The 21,145-nt window shown below is 53.9% G+C and overlaps 1 protein-coding gene across 1 annotated transcript in view; it reads right to left on the reverse strand.

Moving 5' to 3' along the window:
- PLXNA1 (plexin A1) overlaps window positions 1-21,145 on the reverse strand; it is a 116,341-nt gene that overhangs the window by 74,035 nt on the left and 21,161 nt on the right. Inside the window, exon 3 of the mRNA XM_042016856.1 lies at window positions 20,350-20,532. Coding sequence (XP_041872790.1) covers window positions 20,350-20,532 — 183 coding nt within the window. The remainder of the gene's footprint in view (window positions 1-20,349; window positions 20,533-21,145) is intronic.

Consider the following 21,145-nt stretch of genomic DNA (forward strand, 5'->3'; position numbering starts at 1 on the left):
GGCAAGGTGGCAGTCCTTGGTCTTTGCTGACCCTCAGCCAAGCAACAGTGATGCAACTTAACCCCTGCACAGAGCGTGCGCGCAGCCACCAGCCCTGCACGATCTGGGTGCCACACAGGGGCTCTGCCTCCAAAGCTAAACAGAACTGACAGGAATTCCAGGCTCTCCCTGGGGGCAGCACGGCAGCTGCCAGGGGATCAGTTCCCTGGGGAGGGAGCGACAGAGCATCTCAAAACTATGCCTCCAGCCACACAGTGCCTGTGCCCATTCCAGCATAAATATCCAGTGAAACCCCAGCACCATATCCCACCACAGAAATGTTCCTCTCAAGGGAGAGAAACACAGGCAGGCAAGACAATCCTGCTTTTTCTCAAGCCTTGGGAAGAAAGGAGGGAGCTGTGGAGGTAGGAAAGCCCAGGAACAGATGGAGAAGGAATTTTAGCCTTGCAAAATGGAAGGTAAGAGCACAAAGAAAAATGCGACAGGGATCTCCTCTCTGCATCCCACTGCTCTTCTCCATGTAAAAATAAAGCCCTGGGTGACAGCAGTGAAGGGCAGAGCACATCACAGAAATACTGGATTATTTTTTCTCCTGTTCATTAATTACTGTAGGCATCCCAAGAGTCCCAGCAGGCCCCAGGCATGAAAGGCATGAATGAAGCCATGGCAATGTGTCACCCTCCCAGCTCCCACAGGACTCAGACTGCACGTGACCAGCCTGGGGCAAGTTAATACCTAAACCTTAGAGAGAGGCCCTGGAGAGAAAGCTCTCACCGGAAGGACTCAATACTGAGTTTTCAAGACAAAAGCCATCTCTTCCACTGCCAAGGCACTGGCTCCTCCAAAGAGATCACATGGGGACCAGCCCAAACCCTTGGCTGCTGGTGCCCCCTGACACACAGCCCATCACAGCAAGCAGAGCAGACCCAGAGCCACCATCCCCAGCCTCTCCACAGCTTAGAAATTGCTATTTATTCTGCAAATCCAAAGCACCACTTATTTACCTCTTAATAATGCTGCTCAGCTCAACAGGGCAGCATAAACCTTCTTTCCTGAGCTTCCCTCAGCTTCTGCCCAGGTATGCAACCAGACCAAGATAACCCCAACATGAATGCCAAAGGCTTGTCCCACCACCCTCACCCTCCTGCCCACTTGGGACATTAAGCAATGATCAGGCAAAGTCTCTGCCTATGGCCAGGGGCTCAAAGCCTTGCTGCCTGAGAACATGAATAGGGACCGCCCCATTTCCAGAGAAAAAAGGCAGGGAGCGGGTAGCAGGCCTTCACCAGAGACATGTCAGGGAGGAAGTATGAGCTCCCAGGGCTGCAGCACAGCTGGAGATCAGCTGGATCCCTCCTCCCCTCTCGGCTCCAGGAAAATAGCTGTTTCCTTCCTGGTCCCTAAACAACACAGCAGTGAGAGAGGAGCTGCCTGAGGATTAGGCAGGGGCTGTTGGCCTTGCAGAAGAGCCAGTGGCAGGAAAAGTCCACAGAGCAGAGGCTGTGGGGGGACATACCCCAAGGCAGGATCTGTTTCAGGGTACTCCCCCTGGTCAGGTCCCTTCCCACCCCAGTGCCCACCCCAGCAGCCCCACATACAGATTCAGCACCAGTCAAGCCCGTTTCAGTGGGGCTGCCTGTGCAGGGCACAATGGCTCATGTCTGGATTTACGCATCCATCAGACTCCAATGCCTTCTGCAGCCCCATCTCAGCCCCCTGCTCATTCAGCTCCAACCACATAAGTGCACCAGCCACTGTTTCCATGACAGCCAAAAGCCATTTCCAGCAGCAAGGTGGTTGTAACAGAACAAAATCCACTGCTCATTCACCTCCACACAGGGAGAAGGACAACACCGATGGCATGGGGGGTTCAGCTTCGCCCATTTAACACCAGCTTTGATCCCTTCCCACCCATCAGTCCTCTTTTTACTGCATCTCTGGGCTGTCCTGGTGTTTTATCTCCACAGACAAATCACACCAGACTGCCCAGGAGAAGCTGATAAGCAATAAACAATCAGGGTCTAAATATCACAGGGCGCAGTAGCATTAAATATTAAGAGCCAGCACAGGCAGCAGGCCCGGGCATGCAGAATCTCTTACAGATTCAATGACAAAATCATGTATTACGTGATGGACTTCATGGGAATGCAACCCATGTCATCAGGAGAAGACAGAAAGTTACAGCCACACTTTTTTTTTTTTTTCACTTTTTCTGATCAGCAGCTCCACTATCAACACACCACGATCAAAACTCCAGGTCCTGCCTTTCCTCATAAAACAGTCCCTGCTCCAAACACAAACACCTTCAAGATTAGAGAAGAAATCCTCCAACATTCCATGGCCAGTGATCCTGGTGATAACAGCCAGCTAAGCCTGAGCACTGAGCACACCAGAGTGCCTACAAATATTTTGCTTGCAATAGACTTAGACCTTCTCACTCACTCCAGCTGGAACTCTTGATGCTAAATTCCCTGATCTTCCTTTCGGTTCACATTTTAAAATTTCATTCCCACACTCTAAACTTCTGGCCCTCCTACAGCATTTCCAACCTAGAGAGCCACAACCCTGGCTACACCACACCCTTCTATACATCTCCAAAAAGCCAGGGGAGAGCTATGGGGGTGTGGCTCCCCACCATGCAGAACTCAGAGCAAATAAAACCACTTGTCTGCAGTGGGCTCCCTGCTCAAAACCAGAATGGAAATTAGGCCCTTCAGTCTGTGCATCGGAGCAATTTCGAAGGAGAGGTTGAGAAGATTTAAATAGAGAGATTGCTTTCCCCAAGGATGCTGCTGAAGATATTTAAGAGCTCAGGTACCGACGCAGAGCTCCCTGCCCTGCTTCTGCAGGCAGCAATCCCTTCTGCAGGCTCTCAGGGAGCACAGGGTCCTGCTGGCCAACACAGAGCCCATCACTGACCACAGGGCTCACCCAGAGTGGTAAAATGGGGCACAGAAGGGCTGGAGCCCACCCTGAGCATTCCAGGTGTGATAGCACTCAGCTACAAATCATTGTGACCTCAGCTCTTGCAGGTCCATGCAATGGGAAATGAAGAGCCTGGCTATCTCCTTAACAAATTCCTCCTGGGAATGCAGGGCTGCTCTCTGAAAGCCCGGCTCTTGCTAGGACCAGACCAGACCACATGCCACGTTCAAAACCAAGTTCTCAGGAGATCTTTAAGGAACACCTACCACCCTCCCCACCACTCCCAGTGCACCCAGGGGACCTCAAGCGGAGCTGCTACCCATCAGGACCTGCCAGCACCTTGGCCATGGAGCATTCCCACATGGGAATGCAGTTGGCAGCCTGGAGAGAGCTGTGTCAGGGTCAGGAACAGGTGGACCTTACCAGCCTGGTGCTGGAGGGAACGGGGATGGGGACAGGCAGACAGCCCCCGGATAAACAGCTTTATCCCAAGATGCAACCCTGGCAGACACCCATCACATGCCTGAATATCTGTAAAGGGAGGCCAAGGGGTGGGAAATGATGTTAATTAAAGTTTTAATTACTGTAACCAAACGAGTAGCATAATTACTTTATTCTCACAGAGACTTCAAACTGATTAAGGACCACGTGCACAATCTTCGGGTTGATGCGGTTTTTAATTAAACGTGCCAACGAAGATGGTGAGGGGGTGGGCAGGACGATGGCTCAGCCCTTCCTGGACCTCCAAGGACCTTGTGTGAGGAGGGAGCCCAGGCTGGCAGAGACACATGGGTCAGCAGCAGCAGCCAGTGCCAAAGGCAGCTGCTCTGCGAGGACTGAAGCTGCGGGGTGCACACTGGTGTCTTGAAGGAATAGCTCCTTTCCCATACATCAGCCCTCAGCTTCACATTCCCCCAAAACATCTACCTCTACAAACATTTCCAAACAGCCCCACATGGGCACTGAAAATATTAATAAACTGGTGCTGCCAACTGGAGGGAATGATTAAAAAACAATTTTGCAAAGGTATCCTTTTCAAATAATAATAATACTAAAAGACAAAGCAGTAGAAATTAAATTCCCAGTCCCCTACCTCAAATAAATAGTATCAGAATTTGAAATGAGACATAATTACCCCGGCAAGGTTAAAGCTGCTAATGCACACGGAATACAGAATCACCATCCATCATAATCATATCTCATATCGCAGCCATTATTTATAATTAGGAGGCACAGTTTAAAAAACACATAAAGACGCCCATGCAATGCAGTAATTCTTCTGTTATTGCTCCTGGTGGGCCAATCCTGCTCCGATTTGTGGAGTCCAGGATCAGGCAAAAGTAATTCCCTAAAAGTCATTCCCAAAATTCTACTCTCTGGGAAGGGGAACCCACCTCAGCCCACCTGCAAGCCCTGCTGGCAGCAGTAGGGCACAGCCAGGCTGCACTGGGTTCCTCCCAGCCATTTCAAACCCAAGGGGCCTCACAAAGCATCCAGACATGAATTCACAATTTTTTTCCCCAAATGCCAGTGCAGGAAGAGTGGAGCTGAGCAGACAGTAGAGCCACAGCCTGGCTCAGCAAGGCATGGACATGCAGGCCCAGTGGGCTTTGCCTGGGCTTTCTCCTCTGCTGGGTGGTTTTTTGTTTTTTACCTATTTTCAAAACCACACAGAATGAGTTATAGCAAGAGCTGGGAAAACCAAAAGCTAACCCCAGAGCTGCTGAAAGCTGCCCTCCTTTGAAGCGTGGGCTTTGCAGTCTGCCCCCGTGCCCCAGTGAAATATTAACAAGCTTCCACCGAAGCAGGAGGAAATTACGCTTAATATATTCTGGGGAAGTCCGCAGACAGCAGTGCCTAAGCAGTAGAGGCTGGCTCTAGAGGGACCTGCCTCCAAATCCCCTCTCCTGCAAGCAACAAGGAGCAGCCAGTCTGCAGCCCTGCAGGGACGTGCAGCAGCTCCATCGCACACACAGGCGCTGAGCAAAGCCTTGCACAGGAAAGCACAAAGCCCTTGCTCAGAAAAGCACAAACCCCTGGATGTGGTGGGGTACACAGCTGGTTCTGAGCCCCAGAAGTCTGGCAGAAGTGGATTTACACCCTTTGACAAAATAGAAAAAAGTAGAAAAAGTAGAAAGCAACAGTGGTTGGAGAGGATGTCCTGGGGACACAGAGCCATGATGGCAGAGGTAACAGCAAAAGCCCAGGGATGAGACCATGGAAAGGAAAGATGCATGAATATATGTGTGTAAATTTAAGCTAGTGTTTTTATGGCTAGAAAAGCAAGCTGGGAGAAGGACAGGGAAGAGCTGAGGCCTAAGTCTCCAGCTCAAGCAGCCCCAAGAAGGAGCTCAACCCTCAGCAGCCCAAGGGGAACAGCCAAAGCCGGCTCGCCCCACCAGTCTCATGACTCTTACTCACAGCACAGCTGCACTTTCTCAGAAGTTTCATTAAGCTGTAAAACAAGAAAAAAATAACAAAGAAGGGGGGGAAAAAAGCCAGCTTGCAGATGCACATACAAACACACACTCCCCAGAACACAGGAAACACTTTTCAAACGAAAGTTGCTGTAACGAGAGTAAAACCTCAGCCAGATTTTCAGCCCAGGTCCCCTTACTGGAGGTGCTGTGATCCTGCAGCACAAGAGGATAACAGGCACGGGGAGTAGTTGGAAGGAGGGCACAGCCAGAAGGAAGGGCTCTGTGCAGAGCAGCACTGCCCCACTGTCACCATGAAATGAGAGGAATAAGCCTTTTTGGGGTTCAGACACTGCCCACCTGACCATCAGCTCTCTGGGGCAGATTGTCTTCCTGCATGGTGAGTACCAACCTATGCACTTCATCGTGAGTGAGGACTGACCTCCACGGCTGCATGCAGGGGGTGTAGGGCATCTCTTGGGCCTGCCCTGAGCATCTTCCAGCTCCTCCTCTATTTCAGACAGCCAGTGCACTGCCCAGCATGCCAAGGATCTGCAGGCCTGTAAACTTGTAAGTTTGGAAAAGATGACTTTGTGAATGCCAGAGAAGGGATACTCCCCACAAGACTGTGGAAGAGGAATACTGCAAAGTCAAAGGGGAGTGGTCATCCCCCTGCAGCCAGCGCTTCCCCAAGCCCTGAAATGGTCATCAGCAGATCGCCAGGCCCTGTCTGACATCCTTCAGCCATCTCAGCCCCGACAGCACACACCAGTAGGACTTATAACATCAGTGGAAGCTGAGTTTACTGCAAGCAAAAGAAGCAGAAAGAGGAGGAGGTGCTTTGCAGGCTTGGGCAGAGGATCACTATTTGCCCTTCCAAGCGCTGAAAACTAATCCCCCCTTCCCCTTTTTTATCCCATTGAAAACTTGACAGAACCTCCTAGTGCTTTGCAGTTGAAATTGGCAGGTCTTAAATTAATTGACTGCAATTTTACACAACAACATGTTTAGCTGCGAGCTGGCCCGCGGCCCGCTTGGCTAGCCACCGCTCCCCAGACACTTTTCAAGCAACCTCCAAAACTTCGTAACACATCGAAGGCAAGGCGAGCAGGCTGCCAACGTGACCCTCTCGCTGCCAAAAGCCAGCCCTGCCTCCCCTCGCCCCCACCCCGACCCTGCTCCAGCTCCTCCGGTGTTTTCCCCCACTCTCATTAATGGCTCGTTAAATTATTCTTGTCATTTCCGAGGATTTTTGCTCCTCCAAACGCCGAGGAGCACGGGGCGGGCTGGGTTACAGGCCTGCTGCTTTACCATGGAAACAGCAGCCATGGGACCAACGCATGCAACAGGAGTGAGAAAAGTCAGGGTGGGTTTTTTTTATTTCAATCCACCCTGACGCATTCCTGTTCTCCTTCTGCTTAATACCCCGAAGGACAAAGCCCAAAGCGAAAGATGACAATGCAGTGGCAGGTTTGTAATGCCTCCATCCAGGACTGAGTACTCGAGGTAATGCAAAAATACACAACCCCTGTGCCCAGGAATGAGAAGATGCCTGCAGGCCACCTCCCACCCACCCAAAAAACAACCGTGCTCCTCTTAGGAGAGGGCTGGGGGGGCACCGCAGCTCATGTGGAGCCTGCCTGCAACCGAGCCCCCAGAATTCAGGGCTGGTCCCGGCTCCAGGTCTCCCAGCCTTTCTGCCAGCTCCCGCGAGATGCGGCCGCTGCCTCGGCCAAGCGCCCCAGCGATGAGTCAGCCCCAGCTCCCAACCCTAATGTAATCCCGTCCCCAGTGCCGGGCGGCTTTCCAGGGCATGTCCACAACATGAAAGGCGCGTTCTCGCCGCACTGCTGGGTCGAGAGCTGGAGGAGGAGAGAGGAGGATTGCTCCGGCTCTGCCGAGGACTTGGGTCAAGCAGCTGATGCTCTGCGAAAGCCAAACTGGGGGTGGGTTGTTTGTGTGATTTCATTGCTTGAACAAACAGAAACATCCTGTATGTGATTAAGAGCCTTTATGAAAAACACACCAGCGCGGAGCCCCACAGCTGGGGCCAAAGGTATGGCTGTGGCTGGAAGGCAGCGTGCAGCAGGGCTCGGCCGCTCTGGGGTGAGCAGAGCGCCCTGGCAGGTTCACACAGCCACAGCACCCCAGGGATGTTTCAGACCACGCACAGAAACAGACATCCCCACTAGGAAATCACCTCCCCCATAAAATGTCAGTTTTTCCATGCCAATCTCCCCAGGTTCTAGGGAGCAAGAGGCACAGCGGGGTTACCGACAGCCCACAAGCCGCAGGCAATGGCTGCTCCGGGAGAGGCAGCCAAGGCTCTAACATCACTCTGAAGCTTTAATTCCTTTATCACCTTCCGCCCCAGGATATCAAAGTACTCCACACGTCTCAGGATTGCTCCTCCTTTTGGCTGCAGGCGTCACCACCCACAACTGGCACAGAGGAGAGAACTGGGCAATGTAGGCAGGAGAAGGGAACTGACCGCAATCCTCCATCACCTCCCTTCCCCCCTGCCCCGAGAAAGGGAGAACTCCAGCTCCTGCCAAAAACCAGGACTTGCCTGGACTTGTGCAGCCATCACCTCCGCAGCCCCTGCCCTCCACTCCAACAGAGCTGCCTCGAGGGAGCCACGCCAGGAAAACACATGCTTTTGTTTAAGCAGCACAGGCTGAGCAGGGAAAAAAGCACTTAAACGTTACACACTCACACACCAAAAAAAAAAAAAAAAAAAAAAGAAAAAGAAAAAAAAAGAAAATTGAAGTTTTGTAGTTGTTTCTCTTTGGCAAGGTTCAAAATAGGGTAAGGCTTTTGGTTTTGCTGTGAGGCTTTAAAAATAAGTGTATTTTATCCAAACTATCCTTGAAACATTCTTGACATTTATTACCAGAATAATAACTTTTCCTCCAATTAATTGCTTCTATACAACTGTCGTTTTCCCAATGAAAAACAACACCAGAAACTCGCAAGCTATTTAAAAAACGTTTGCTCTCTCTCTGTTTCTCCCTGCTCTCGAGCATAAACAGAATTAGGGAGGTTAGAGGGGTCAAAAACAACAGTTTTGACTCAACAGCCTTGACCAGTGAGAGCTGCCACCTATGGCAGGGAAACTGAGGGCAAGACTTGGAGGTCAGTAGATGCTGCAAAAATACCTCAGGTCCTCAGGTATGAGGTATAACCTCTGGCTCCGACTCAGAAATGCACAGTGGGCCAAGTCTCAGCCAAAAAATCATGTACTTGGAGATTCGGGCTGGGTTTCTAGCCAAGGCTTTTACAGCACAGTGGTGAGGATGTTCACACAAGTGTGACAGCACGTGAAAGGGGAACCAAAGCTGAGCAGAGGTGAGTGGAGATGCTTCCATCCCAAGAGGGAGGCATCAACAGCCACCCGGGCAGATACGGTCTCGGGGAGTACCAGAGCTGTTGCATGCTCCTTATCACTTCCATTTCCAAAATAAAGCATAGTCTCATTTCAGTATCCCAGCTGAGCAGGCAGTGTACAGAAGGACAACCTCAACTGCACACGGTCTGGAAGGATGAGGCTGCAGAGGGGGAAGGCAAGTCGTGATGCTGGACTCCATGAAGGGTGGGACACAGATGTGCTCCATCTCTGGGATAAGTGGCTAAAGAGCAGGGGGACCTGCTCAAGGCACACCAAGCAGTACATCCAGCAGGGACCACAGGTGGTGGGTGCCAACCAGAAATGCTGATGCTGCTATACAACTAAGTTAGCACAATTTAAGGAGCACACCTGCAGATGGGCAGCAGCACCACATCGTCACACGGTGTGCCCTTAGTCACCAAGGTGAACCACACTTTGAAGCTCGAGCAAGCACATTTACCCCTTCCCATTCCCTGCTCCTCCATCCCCATGCTGAAGGCAGCAATTTTTTGGCCTCTTTTAAAATAAGAAGCCACTGGAGGAAGAAGCCAAAGCTCACACATCCTGCATTGAAGCTGACTCATCCCCCTGGGAGAGCCCAGGAATCTCATTCCCAGGTTATGTGCTCCAGCCACAGGCTCACACTTTCCCACCGGCAGATTCAAGGAGGGAAGGAGAGGCAGGAAGGAAACCCCCAGCTGAGACAGGGAGTGTTTATCTCACCTACTAGAAACACATCTTTAATTTTAAACGTTGAGCATAAAAACAAGATCCCTTGAGGCTCATAAACATACCAGAAAGAGAGGGAGAGCAACACAGAGTAACCCTGGAGAAATAAAGGGAGAATTTAGTTTGGGAAGTTCCTATCCTTTGCACAGGGTGGGGATCAGCTGGCACGGGCTGTGCTTGCAAGGTGCAGTTTTCAGGGGTTTGGGTCTTTTTAAAGGACTTTGCTTAGTTCTCAAATAAACAATCACAAGCATCACCCTCCCCCAGGAAACCAAGGGTGGTGGCAGCAAGCCCAACCCAATCCAGTGTTCGCACCCAGGGGGGGCAGAGGCTGCTCCCCTCCCTCTGCCAAGAAAGCTGCCAGTACAAGATGCCTCCGAGGTCCCCCACCCTGACATCCTCACCAGGGCTGCGGAGCATTTCTGTGTGGCTGTCACCAAGACACCCACTTTCCTTAGCTAGTTACAGAGGCAGTCACCCCGGCCAAGACATGGACCTATTTTTGGAAACTTTCAAAGAAAAATAAATACATATGTAGAAAGCGAGAGACACACATGCATGCACACATCAAACTGCATCATATTTTTCTCCATTAATTTTTTCAGTTGCATTCTGCTCAACAACTACCAATTAATTTTTGACCACTGTCAACGGAAAGCAAAATTCAGGGGAACCAGAGAACAGCCAGGCGCTGACCCAGCCTCCAAGACCAGCAGGACTGCAAACTGCTCTACAGACCTCCAGCTTGCCCACAAGCACCTCTGCTGAGCCTAAAATCCATCCTCAGAAGGATATGGCTGTCTTTCCGTAAAAATTTAGTTTTAAGTCCTGGTTGAGAAGAGCATCAGCAGTGACATGAGTTTGGTAGAGCTGAGGTTTTGATAAGGGCTGCTGCTGGGAGGATGCAAGAGGGACAGAGAGGACTACAGGTGAGAAAAGCTGTGCTGGAGACGTGGATACTGTGTCCTTCAAGGTGAGAAACATGACCAGGGGTCCTCCAAGGAAGGGACATCCATGAGTCTCCAGCTCCCTCCTCCCTGAGGTCCCCTGAAGAACAGCCACACCAAAATCATGTGTACATTTAACATCATCCCTTCACCACTACTCCAGCTACCTCTCACACAGCTCCAGAGGTCCATCATATCCAGGAAGGGCTACAAGTTGTCCCTAGAAAAGCAAGGAAACCCCTTACCTTGGGAACTGCCAGCCCATGGAGTAGCATTACCAGCATTAAGCCTCCAGCCATAGCAGCACCAGGTTTGCTCTGTGGATCCCAGCACATAATTAAGATCTACAGGGCTCTGTCAATCAAGGGGAGAAAGAAATGGCAGGGAACCCTCTCCTGGGACACAGCAGAAGGCCACGTATTGCTGGTGCCAGGATGCCCAAGGGATGCTGGTGGGATGGCACAAATCAAATCCACCCCTGGAGCAAGCAGCCAGAATCCCCACCCTCCAAACTGCCTCTCCTCACCTGCTTTATGAACTGTAAACCCCCCCAAAGCCAAGCCTGTGCTCTCCCAGGGCAGCATCATTGCTAACTCTTGCTCCAAAGGGAACAGCCTCTTAACAGCCCACGGGATATTGCAACCCAGGGTGGCCCTGAAGGGCAGAGATGGCACTGCATGCATGAGAGATGGGGTGCTGCAGGGTTTGAGGCTTCCATCTGGCCCACTAAGGAGGCTGGGGGGCAAAGAACCTTTCCAGGGCTCCAGACAAAGGGAGGAAAAGTCCAAAGAAAGCAGAGGCTGCAGAGAACAAGTCCCCTCCTGCTCCGAAACATTCTCATCAACCCTCCCCTTCAGGCCAAACCACAGAGCTTGGACCCACCGGCTCTCAGCCCACACTGCAGCGGCATCAGAGAGCAGCATGGGAAAGCTGCACCACAAGAGCATGCACAGCCTGGAGGGCAGCAGGAGAACCCCCCTCTTTTATCCTGGAGCACCAACCATTCCCAGTCTGTTCCCCAAGAGGGACTGCCCAGCAGGGTGGAGCGGCATCCCCACTGCTCCAGAGCCACGCACGGCCACGCTAGCGCACAAATTGCTTCATTAAATGTCATCGCATTAAGCCAGTTTCATGAATTTAACATTGTCCCCGGACTATTGTTTGCCTGAAAATTAAATTATGGCAACATTTGTTGTTTCAACGAGTCTGTCTGTCAGGGACAGGGCTGGAGGAGGAGATGCAGGCACAGGCAGGGGATTCCACTTCAGCAGTGGGGCTCCTGTGGACATGTGGCTTCAGTGAAGATGGACAACACAGCCACAGTTTCCTTTCTGGGGGCAGGAGAAGGCAAGAATCAAGCCACACGTTGTTTCAACAATGCCAACCATGCCGGATGTGGAGACATAAGCCAAGCCGCCCGGAAAGGGAAACCATCTCTCTTTTGGAGCAAATAAAGGCTCTGATCAGCCCCAGCAGCCACTGGTCAGCATGGTAAAGCATCACCCCATATCCCTCAAGGCACCACGGACCCTGGCTACCTCCACACAAGGAGCTCCAGTTGGCAGTCCAGGGCTTTTTGATCTTCCCAGATTACAAAGCTTTGCCACATACAGGAACACTCTGAAAAATTTCTCATTTATTCTTCCTTTTCCCTAGAGCAGCTCCTCTCTGCAGTATCAGAAACAAAGGTGACAACCTTTCGCTTTGTAAAGAAAACCACCAAACGAAGCGGACTATAAATAGCACCCAAAACTGACCCGCATCCCCAGCCAAGGGGAATGAAATGAAGACAAGTGAACGAACAGCTTCAAGGTCAGAGAGACTTTTTTATTCCCCCTTTGTTCAAGGACTGGTAATTTTTATCCACGCAGGAGAGCAATCCAAAATACATCATTAGGGTTGTAGCTAATAAAAACCACGCTGGCTTTTTTCAGCCCGGCGTTGTTTCCTTTGCCCACACAGGGATTATGGTGGGAGGGAGATGCTTCCCCCAGCACCTGCTCCACCAACAGAACCCCTCCTTGCATCTCAGGGCTGAGCACCCTGGCCATGCCAGATCTGTCCTGGCACAAAGGCACCAACCAATGCTGCCCTCAAGAGCACAAAGAGTGGACAAATTAAAGCACTATCACATTATCCTGCCTCTCTCTGCCAGACTGTAGGGATGCTCCCCACTACTTCAGCCCATTCTCCGTCTGCAGAGAGCCGGCTTGTCACACAGCACTGGCTCTCTTCCTTCTCTCCAGCTGCTAAATGGCATTAAAAGAACTAAGCATCCATTAAATAAAACTTTCCCGCTTGCTTCCCATGTAGACAATTGCTCTCACTGCCACGGGGAGGTTTCGTGCTGGCAGCAGGTCCATGGGTACACAAAGAGCAGGGAGGTGCCAGGATCAGCTGTGGTAGCACAGGTCATCCCTGGAATGCACCAGAGAGAAACAGGGACATTGTCCCAGAGGTCTGCACTCTCACCACCCCCCAGTACCCACCCCAGCTCTCTTCTATTCCTATTTCACCCCACAATGCCAACCCCACGGGACACATTTCTGCTGCCTTCCCCATCAGTACCAGCCTGCCATTAGCATCCTTTCTCCTGCTCCACTTCAGAAAAACCCATAATTAACGAGGGCAAGAGGCCAAACAACAGCTCTTCCAAGCAGCCTGGGACTGACACCATCCCCGCCTGGACCTGGAGACAAATGACCCCCCCCCCATGTATCAAAGTCACAGAGATGGATTACAGGATCCAGCAGCCACTAAGGGGCAGCTGGAGTCCACATCCTGCATCCCCAAGTGCCATACCACACCTCCACCTTGCTCTTGATGATGGATTTTCCTCCCAGCCTGGAAAGGAAAAGCAGGGAGGTCAGCCCATGGGGATGTCTGACCTTCCCCGCGGTCATGTGTCTACCTGAGGCAGGGCTAGAACATGCAGAGATCCAGACAACACTTGGAGCTGGCTGAGCTCCTGCTAAATACACATCCTCCCTCCTCCAGCAGGCCAGGGGCTGAGGGCAAATTCCTCAGGCACCATTAAATCTGGGTTAATGGGGGCTGCACAAAGGCAAAGCAAGACACCAGCACTGCTCCTTCACACCAGGCACAGGGACAGTCCCTGCCTCCCAAACTGCTGCCTTCCTGAGAAGCCAAGCCATCCTCCTTTTTCTTGGCTGCCTTTGGTGGGAGGTGGGGGCCATTCTCCCACCTGAAAAGCCAAAATTAGTCAGTGTTTGTGAAAGTTAGCCAGTGAATAGGCACAATGGCTCCAACAGGAGGGATCCAACAGAGCTGGGCCCTCCCAGCTCATTTCCATCTTAATGGAGTGGCTTTTCCCCCTGCCCTGTCCCCTTGGGGCCACCACAGAGGTCCCCAGCAGGAGGCACAGTCCAAAGCAAGAGTCGTGCTCCCGCTCTTCCCAGCAGAATAGAGGTCACAGACAGAGGCCACAGCCCTACATTCAGCAGCAGAGAGATGCAGAAGAAAATGCTCAGCAGCTTCACGCTTCAGCAACCAAACCAACCCCACCAGCTAAGAGGGAAAACCCACTGCTCACTGCTGGCACTGCACGCCCCCAGCCAGCCCACACACCCCTTTTTCCTAACGCCAGTCCTCAGTGACTGTGACCCAGACATTTATGGGGGCTCAGCATCCCCATCAACGACCCCAAAGATCACTCGTCTGCCTTGTTCTCCCCGTGCTGCAAAGCCATGGCCACCAATGCGTTACACAGCCCTGCAACAACAGGGGCAGGACCAGCGAGGCACAGTCACAAACCCCTGCAAGCTCTTGCTTTTTCCTTTCCCAGCCCTATTTCCACAATACTTCCAATGTGGCAGCCCCTGCCAGGGCATAGGATGGTCAGCAGGGACCAGCTGTGAAGGTGATGCCGCCGTGTTTGGCTGGCACAGACCTGCCAGCTCCTGAGCACACCCCGCAGGGCAGCACCGACCAGTCCCGAGGGGCTGCCAAAGGGCGTTTTGCCCTCAAACCCCTTTTGAGGGCGATTACAGAAGTCAGGTTTGCACCCGGTAGCCCTTTTGAAGACAGGGGGTCTTTGGGATCCGCCTCCACCCCTGAGCCTCCTCCGGCTTGCACAACGCGCTGCTCCCCAGAAGTCACCTTGCCGGACACCGGCAAAGTCCAGCAGCCCCGCTGCCGTGGCTCCAGGGCGGGCTGATGGATGGGGGCGAGCACACGGCTGCCTGCGGGCGCCCGGCGCCAGGGAGAGGCGAGACGTGCACCGTCAGCGCTTTCGGCAGCGAAGGCTGGAGCAGCGCTGGCTGCTGCTGCTGCCTCCCGGCTGGCCGGGCGCCAGGCTCCCAGGCCTCGCTCACCTGCCGGCTTTGTGCGGAGAGCGGAGCAGATGGGGGGAAAGAAAAAAGAGGGCTGTGGCTTGTGAGTCAAAAAGCCTGGGGGCACGGAGGGTGGAGGGAGTGGGCTTTGAGGGCAGTGGGTCCCCTGCCACTTCCTCTCCTTCCCCAAGGCTGTCTGAGCATGCTGGAGCATCCCTTGGAGTGCCAGGAGACGAAATGTTCATGCCCATCCATCCTGCACGAGGCAGGAGCAGGAACCCCAGTGGCATTCCCCTCCAGGAGTCACCCCAGGACGAAGGTGGCAGCTGCCTGGAGCCACGGCCTCGCCGCCCCGGCAGATCCCAGAGGCCAACGGTTCACGATGAATTTCTAATTGTTTCCTCCAACAATGAGACATCCTGTTCAGAGCCGGGCGGCGCAACAAAGCCCAACGCCGGCGAGAGCGGGGCCCCTTCCTGCTGAGCAGGAATGGGGCGATGCCGAGCGCTCCCTGCCACCAGCAAGGGGATGGGAAGGCTCCGCCACCCCCTCCCCACCACCCCATCCACTTAATACGCCTGCTCTCCAGCCTCCACCTTGATTAAAACAGCTTAACGACTCCAGCGAGAGCTCTCGAGGGGGCGGGGAGCCGCCAAGAGGTATTTGATGGATTCACTTTGGCAACCGTCGGCTACCTTGTCATGCCAATAAAATTATTGCCATTGATTGGGGAGAGGCACGGGCGCATGCTCCGAGGAGCGCATCTCCCTCACGGGGCTGGGCGCAGGCGCCCACGGGGGCTGTATGTGTGTGGGGAGGGGGTTAGGGGTCTCCAGAGGATGAGATGGGGACAGAGCAGGAGAGGGCAGAGGGAAGAGGCAGGAGGAACAAAAGGCCCTTGTGCCGGGCAGCCAGCTGGGAAGAGGCAGCAACACGGGCAGGAGAGGATTTCCAGGGGCTGCGCAGGGGTCGATGCCTGGGGAGTCCGCAGGGGTCACCGGCTGACACCGCCAGGGCCAGGGCTGGGTTCATGCCCCAAATCTGTCCTGTGTCCCCCTCACACACCCCAAAAGAAAAGCCAGCCAAGGCACAGGCAGTAAGTAGGATAGCCAGCAGCAGGGTCACGAGGCGGGCCAAGCCTTCCTGCGCACTCTGGGAGCCGGACTTCACGCGCCGAGACACAAAGGGCCCCTTTTCAGCCAGAGCTGCTTACCCTGAGCACTAAGAGAGGGTGATGAGAAAGGATCCGTGGGGACAGGGACTGGCAGGGTGGGCAGGGAGCCTGACGGCTGCTTCTCCCAGCTCACATAGACCACGATCAGGTCATGCATCATCCCCAGGAGGCCAACACACAGGGGTTTTTGTGGTAGAAGGGAGCCAGCAGGCAACAGGGAAATCCCAAAAAGGCCCCAGTCAGCAACTCCCCCTCTCCACAGCACCTATTTTCTGTCCAGACACACCAAGGGTTGTGAGCACACTGAAGCATCCTTAATCCAAAGCTTTTAGAGAACTCAAAGGGGGTGCCTCCATAGGCTGCCAAATCTGCTCCCCCCAAAGCACCCTCATCTCCCTGCCCACAGCAGGACAGGGAGCTGCCATGGAGCTGCCATGAGCTGCCCCTCAACCCTCCCCAGGCTAGGAGAGGAGCACCACGTCCTGTTGCTAGGGATGGGGATAACCCACAGTGTGAAGAGATTATTATTTTTATTTTTATCAAAGAAGTGAAACCAAATCAGCCAGACATAGGCCCAGTTCAGCTGTGCTTTCTGTGGGAGAGAATAAACAAGCCGTGGCAAGCGCAAGCCCCAGGCGGGGAGCAGATTCCCAACGGAGACATGATGTGTTCATGCCCAAGGCCAGCCCGTTCCAGGACAGAACAGGGAGCTACAGGGATTGCGGTGGTGACTGGGGAGACAGATAATCCTCCAAAAATGAGAGCTCAGCTGGCTGCAAGGGATGTGTAGTGCGATGCTGTCCTGGCTGGGATGCACTGGCTGCACTGTTCTACAATCACTCCTGCCTTAGGGATCTCCAGCACCTGGATCCCCAGAGGTGCTGGGTATCTCCTCCAGGGCTGTGGCAGCAGGGACAGCTCACAGCCTCCCTGGTCCACAGCAGCCAGGGACAGCTGTGGGCAGAGAGCCACCGGCTGCTTTGAGAGAGGAACTCAGCTCATCCCCCCAAAAATAACCAGACAGCACCCAAAACTGGGTCAACCCACAAGGGCTACACTGAGCTCAGCAGAGCCCCAAGGCGGTGCTGTGTGCATAATGAGGAGCAGAGCAGCAAAGGAGGGAAGCCGGGTCTGTGCTGCACCTCCCAGAATGTCCCACTGCTCCAGCCTCCAGCCCAGCATGGTGCAGTTACTGGGAGGGGGCTGCACCATCAGCACACCCCCTCCAGTGCCATCCTTCTTCCCTCCCTCCCTCCATACAACACTTCAAGCACACCCAAAATCAAGTCCTTGGCACACACATCAAGAGCTGACACGGGTGCAGTGTCAAATGTACCTTTCCAGCACACGACTGAGCACTCCCATTGCAATCATACACACAGCTTCCTATCCACCCAAAAAATAGAAAAGACAACCTGGGAAAACGATAACTGCCTAATAAAAAGATTGCCAATTGAGGACAGGTGGTTTCCAGGAAAAACCCAAGCATTAGGAAGCAAGTCTCATTTCCCTTTCAAAAACATCCCCTGACATCCCTGCTGCAGCATGCTCATGGCTCACGTCCCCATGTCACTTCCCCATCCACAGCATTCTCAGACTATAGGGTACAAGGCCAGGTCCCTGCCGTGCCAGCTCAGGAGTACAGAGGAAGTGGCTCAGTGCCAGCTCCAGCAGCGTTGGAACCCATCCCTGCATTGTTCACCTGGGCACGGCTGGAATTCCCTGAGTGCCCCAGTCCCATGACTGCTGGCACAGAGGACAGCGAGCACGCGGGACCAAGGGCTCTCCAAGCCTGGCCTCTCCACATAACTCAGGATCAGCCAAAGATAACTGCCTGCCTGGTAATGCTGCAGGACAAGCTGAGACTGGGCTGCCATGGGTTCCGCTGCTGCAGCCCGCTCAGCATCCCAGGGGTTGTGATCTCCATCCCCCTGCTGCCTCCCCATTCCAGCCCACAGCCCCTGTCCTGCAGACAGTTTTGCAAATCTGACATTGCCTACAGGATCCTTCCTCCCCCCCGGAGTTGGGGTCTCCCTGCAGCTGTGGCGGCAGCAGGTGCTGCCCAGCACCCTGCCCTCGCAGCAGCAACTGTTGGTGGCAGGGCTGGGGAGAGGCTGCAGGGCAGCCACAGGCTCGCGTGGCTTTTTGGGGGGGACAAAGGGAGGCTCTGTCTGCATGCAACAGTCTGGACAAATGCTGGGCATGGGAGCTGCCATCCAAGGAAAAGCCAGACGCAGCACTGACTCTGGCCTGACCTTACCCCGGCCCAGATGGCGAGATCGGTGCCCCTCAGCAGAGCAGCATCCATTACAGGGCTCCTGGGGGTGGGGAGGAGGGCACCCAGCTGTCGGTACAGCCCTTCCTCTCCCAAAGGAGATGCCAGGGCTTCTGGAAAGGGTGGGGGGGCTGGCAGGCTGCACCAAGCCTAGTGTGGGTGTTTGCCAAGGGGACGGTGGGAAACACCAACAGCTTAAAAGCAGAGGGATTGCAAGCACTGCTGAAGGATGCACCCCCCGACACCGTGCTACTCCCCCACACACCCTCTCTGCCTGGAGGAGCCACCTTGGCTACACTCTGCTGAACCCCTGCCAGGTATCACATCTCCTGGCTGGGGACACACTGGTTCCACTCAAAGCCAGGTCAGCAGCCCCTCCTCACCCTCCCCTGCCTCCGGCCTGGCAGCCAGGCAGCAGGATCAGGTAGCTGCTGAGGCAGCGCTTTGCTGGGCAGCCAGGCAGCCCCTGCCGCAGGAGGGCTGGGCTGCCCACCTCAAGGTCACTGCAGGGACAAGGAGAGGACCTCGTGGCGCAGGATTTGGAGCCTGCAAAGTGCTCCCATGCTGCCAGTGGAGAGCTCTGCAACCCCAGGGAATCTGGGGGCTCCGGGCAGGATGAGCCTATAAAACCTACGTGGCATTCCAGCACAGAGACAGGACTGAGACCCATCTCTTCAGTCTCAGCAGCTCCATGTCCTCACGCCCTGCAGGGCCAGAGAGCCACACCAGCTCTTTGGGGCACCAAGTTTAAAATTAGGAAAAACAAAGCTTGGGAAAACCCTGCAGGGAAGGAGGACGCTCAAACCACACCTGGGCATCAAGTTCTGGCCGCAGCCATGGCTGCAGCATGCAGCCCACCCACCAACCAGGCACCCAGCCTAGATGACCCCTTCCAAATGGCTCTGAAGGTGCAAAGACCAGGGAAAAACTGAAAAAAGCAGTTAGAAGAAAAATCCAATTTGCTGTCTAAAAGCCAACCACCAGCCCCTCTAGATAACTGAGGAACTAGAGGTGTAACACTGTTGCTGTGGCTTTTTGAACCCTCCTCCCACATGCTCCTTCCTTCCCATCCCCATCTAAAAGCTCCCATCTGGAGCCCAGCGGCAGGAGCAGCCAGCAGCAACATGACACCAGTCCCTCTGGATCCCTCATCGATCCGGAAGGGAAGACAAGCTGCCTCCATCCCCACAGCCCTGCTGCCACTCTGCACCCCTCCAAGGACTCCAGAAAGCAAAGCAGAAGATGTGGGGCTAGAGAGAACCCCTCCCTCCTGTTCCCCATCCCAACATGTGCTGCCTGTGCCCCAAAAACACTGCTAATAGGCAAGGGCACAGGTGAGTCTGTCAGGGGTCCTGGGGGAACAGGGGCAGAGCGAGTAGGACATATGGGGACTACACAATGGCATCCTGCTCCAGATTCCTGCCAGGGAAACCACCCTGCCTCCTGCAGGGCACCCTGGCCAGCACAGAGCAGGAGACGTAGCAAAAATGCAGAATGCTGTGACCAAGACAGTGCTGGAACACCTCACAAGTCACAGAGGGACAGGTCAAACCCCTCAGCCAAGCTCTGGTCCATAGCAGGGACCCTACCAGGACCTTCACGCGGCCTTTCCCTGGCTGAGGATGTGTTAATGGCAGCTATGTTTATACAGGGCATGTACAGCAGTAATTACAGGCATGATGTTATGATAACAGGAAATCCGTGCCCTGTGGAGATGCAGGCAGAGAAAGGCACGCATGGAGCTATTTGCTAATTGCCACCAACAAGCAGCCTTTTGTGCTGTGGTGGGGTACAGGAAGTGAAGTCTCCCCCTCGCAGGGCTGGAGCCGTCAGCACCCACCTCTGCCCACCCTGCCCAGGTCAATGACAAGGCCAGATGGACAGAGGATCCACACGGACAGAGTCTGCCTCGTGGCAGCTCCAGGGCAGGCCCACCTGCCCCCGAGACATGACAGGACGGGCTCTGATCAACCATCAGCAAGGACTCTACTTCCTTATGATATAACCCTTCCAAAAGGCAGAGGTTTTGTAAATTCAGTTGGCAGAGAGAAGCAAGGGGAAATTGTCCCTCCCCAGCCCTTTGCACACTACCCCAAATACATCAAGTCACTCTATTATGGAGGCACAGCCTGACCTGTACCCCACAAAGGGCCAGTGAGGCAAGCAGTCCCTACCCATCAGCATCACTGAGGCCTTTCCTACCTTTTTGATCTTCCCGCTCCGTGTGCCTGCAAAGACAACAGTTTGTCCTCTGTAGTCATAGGCAGCCACCGAGGTCATCCCGTCCTCTTTATCCACAAAGAGTGGGGTCCCCTCGATGGTGACAGTCCCGCCCAGCGGCTGGTTAAAATCCTGGCCACAGAAATTGTCGTCGATCTGCAGCGGCTGTTGGAAGAAAGCAGAGGAGAGATGAGCTTTTTGCCAATGCCTTGACGTGTTGGACCTCCCAGACAGCAATCAGCGATCTCCCACCTTCACCCCACAGTTACAGCACCTTTGGCAGCGCCCTACCACAGCCATCCCACCTCACCAGCCAAGGGAAGGCATGAGTTGATGTTTCCCTAACATTCCCTACACACTGATGTAAGGCACTTGGGACAGATCCACTGCATGCAGGCCCTCTTTACATCTGAACAGGCTTTGCAGGCCAAGACCACGGCTCTCTGTCCTCTGCATCCTACAGAGCAGCACTTACAAACCCAGCATGAGCCAGCCCAGCATCCCTACTCCACCCTCCATCCCTACCAGTGCCATCTCAGACACGTGGGATGTCAGCAGAAGCTCCCCAGCACACACACATTTCTCTCCTCCTCATCCCAGCACTAAGCTTAAAAAAAAAACCAGCTTGGCAGCAAGGCAGGAGGGTCTGAATCCTGCACCCCAGCCTTCCCCCAAAGACAAAACAATTCCCAGACAAGGCCATGCCAAGGCAAACAAGTCAGGCCTCCTGGAAGAGCCTCACTTCACATAGCAAAGCCTCCAGCAAACACACTACCCA

The sequence above is a fragment of the Corvus kubaryi genome, unplaced genomic scaffold, assembly GCF_017639235.1.
Source record: "Corvus kubaryi isolate FWS band 111438036 unplaced genomic scaffold, C.kubaryi_AGA036_p1.0 136, whole genome shotgun sequence".
In the NCBI taxonomy this organism is placed as follows: domain Eukaryota; kingdom Metazoa; phylum Chordata; class Aves; order Passeriformes; family Corvidae; genus Corvus; species Corvus kubaryi.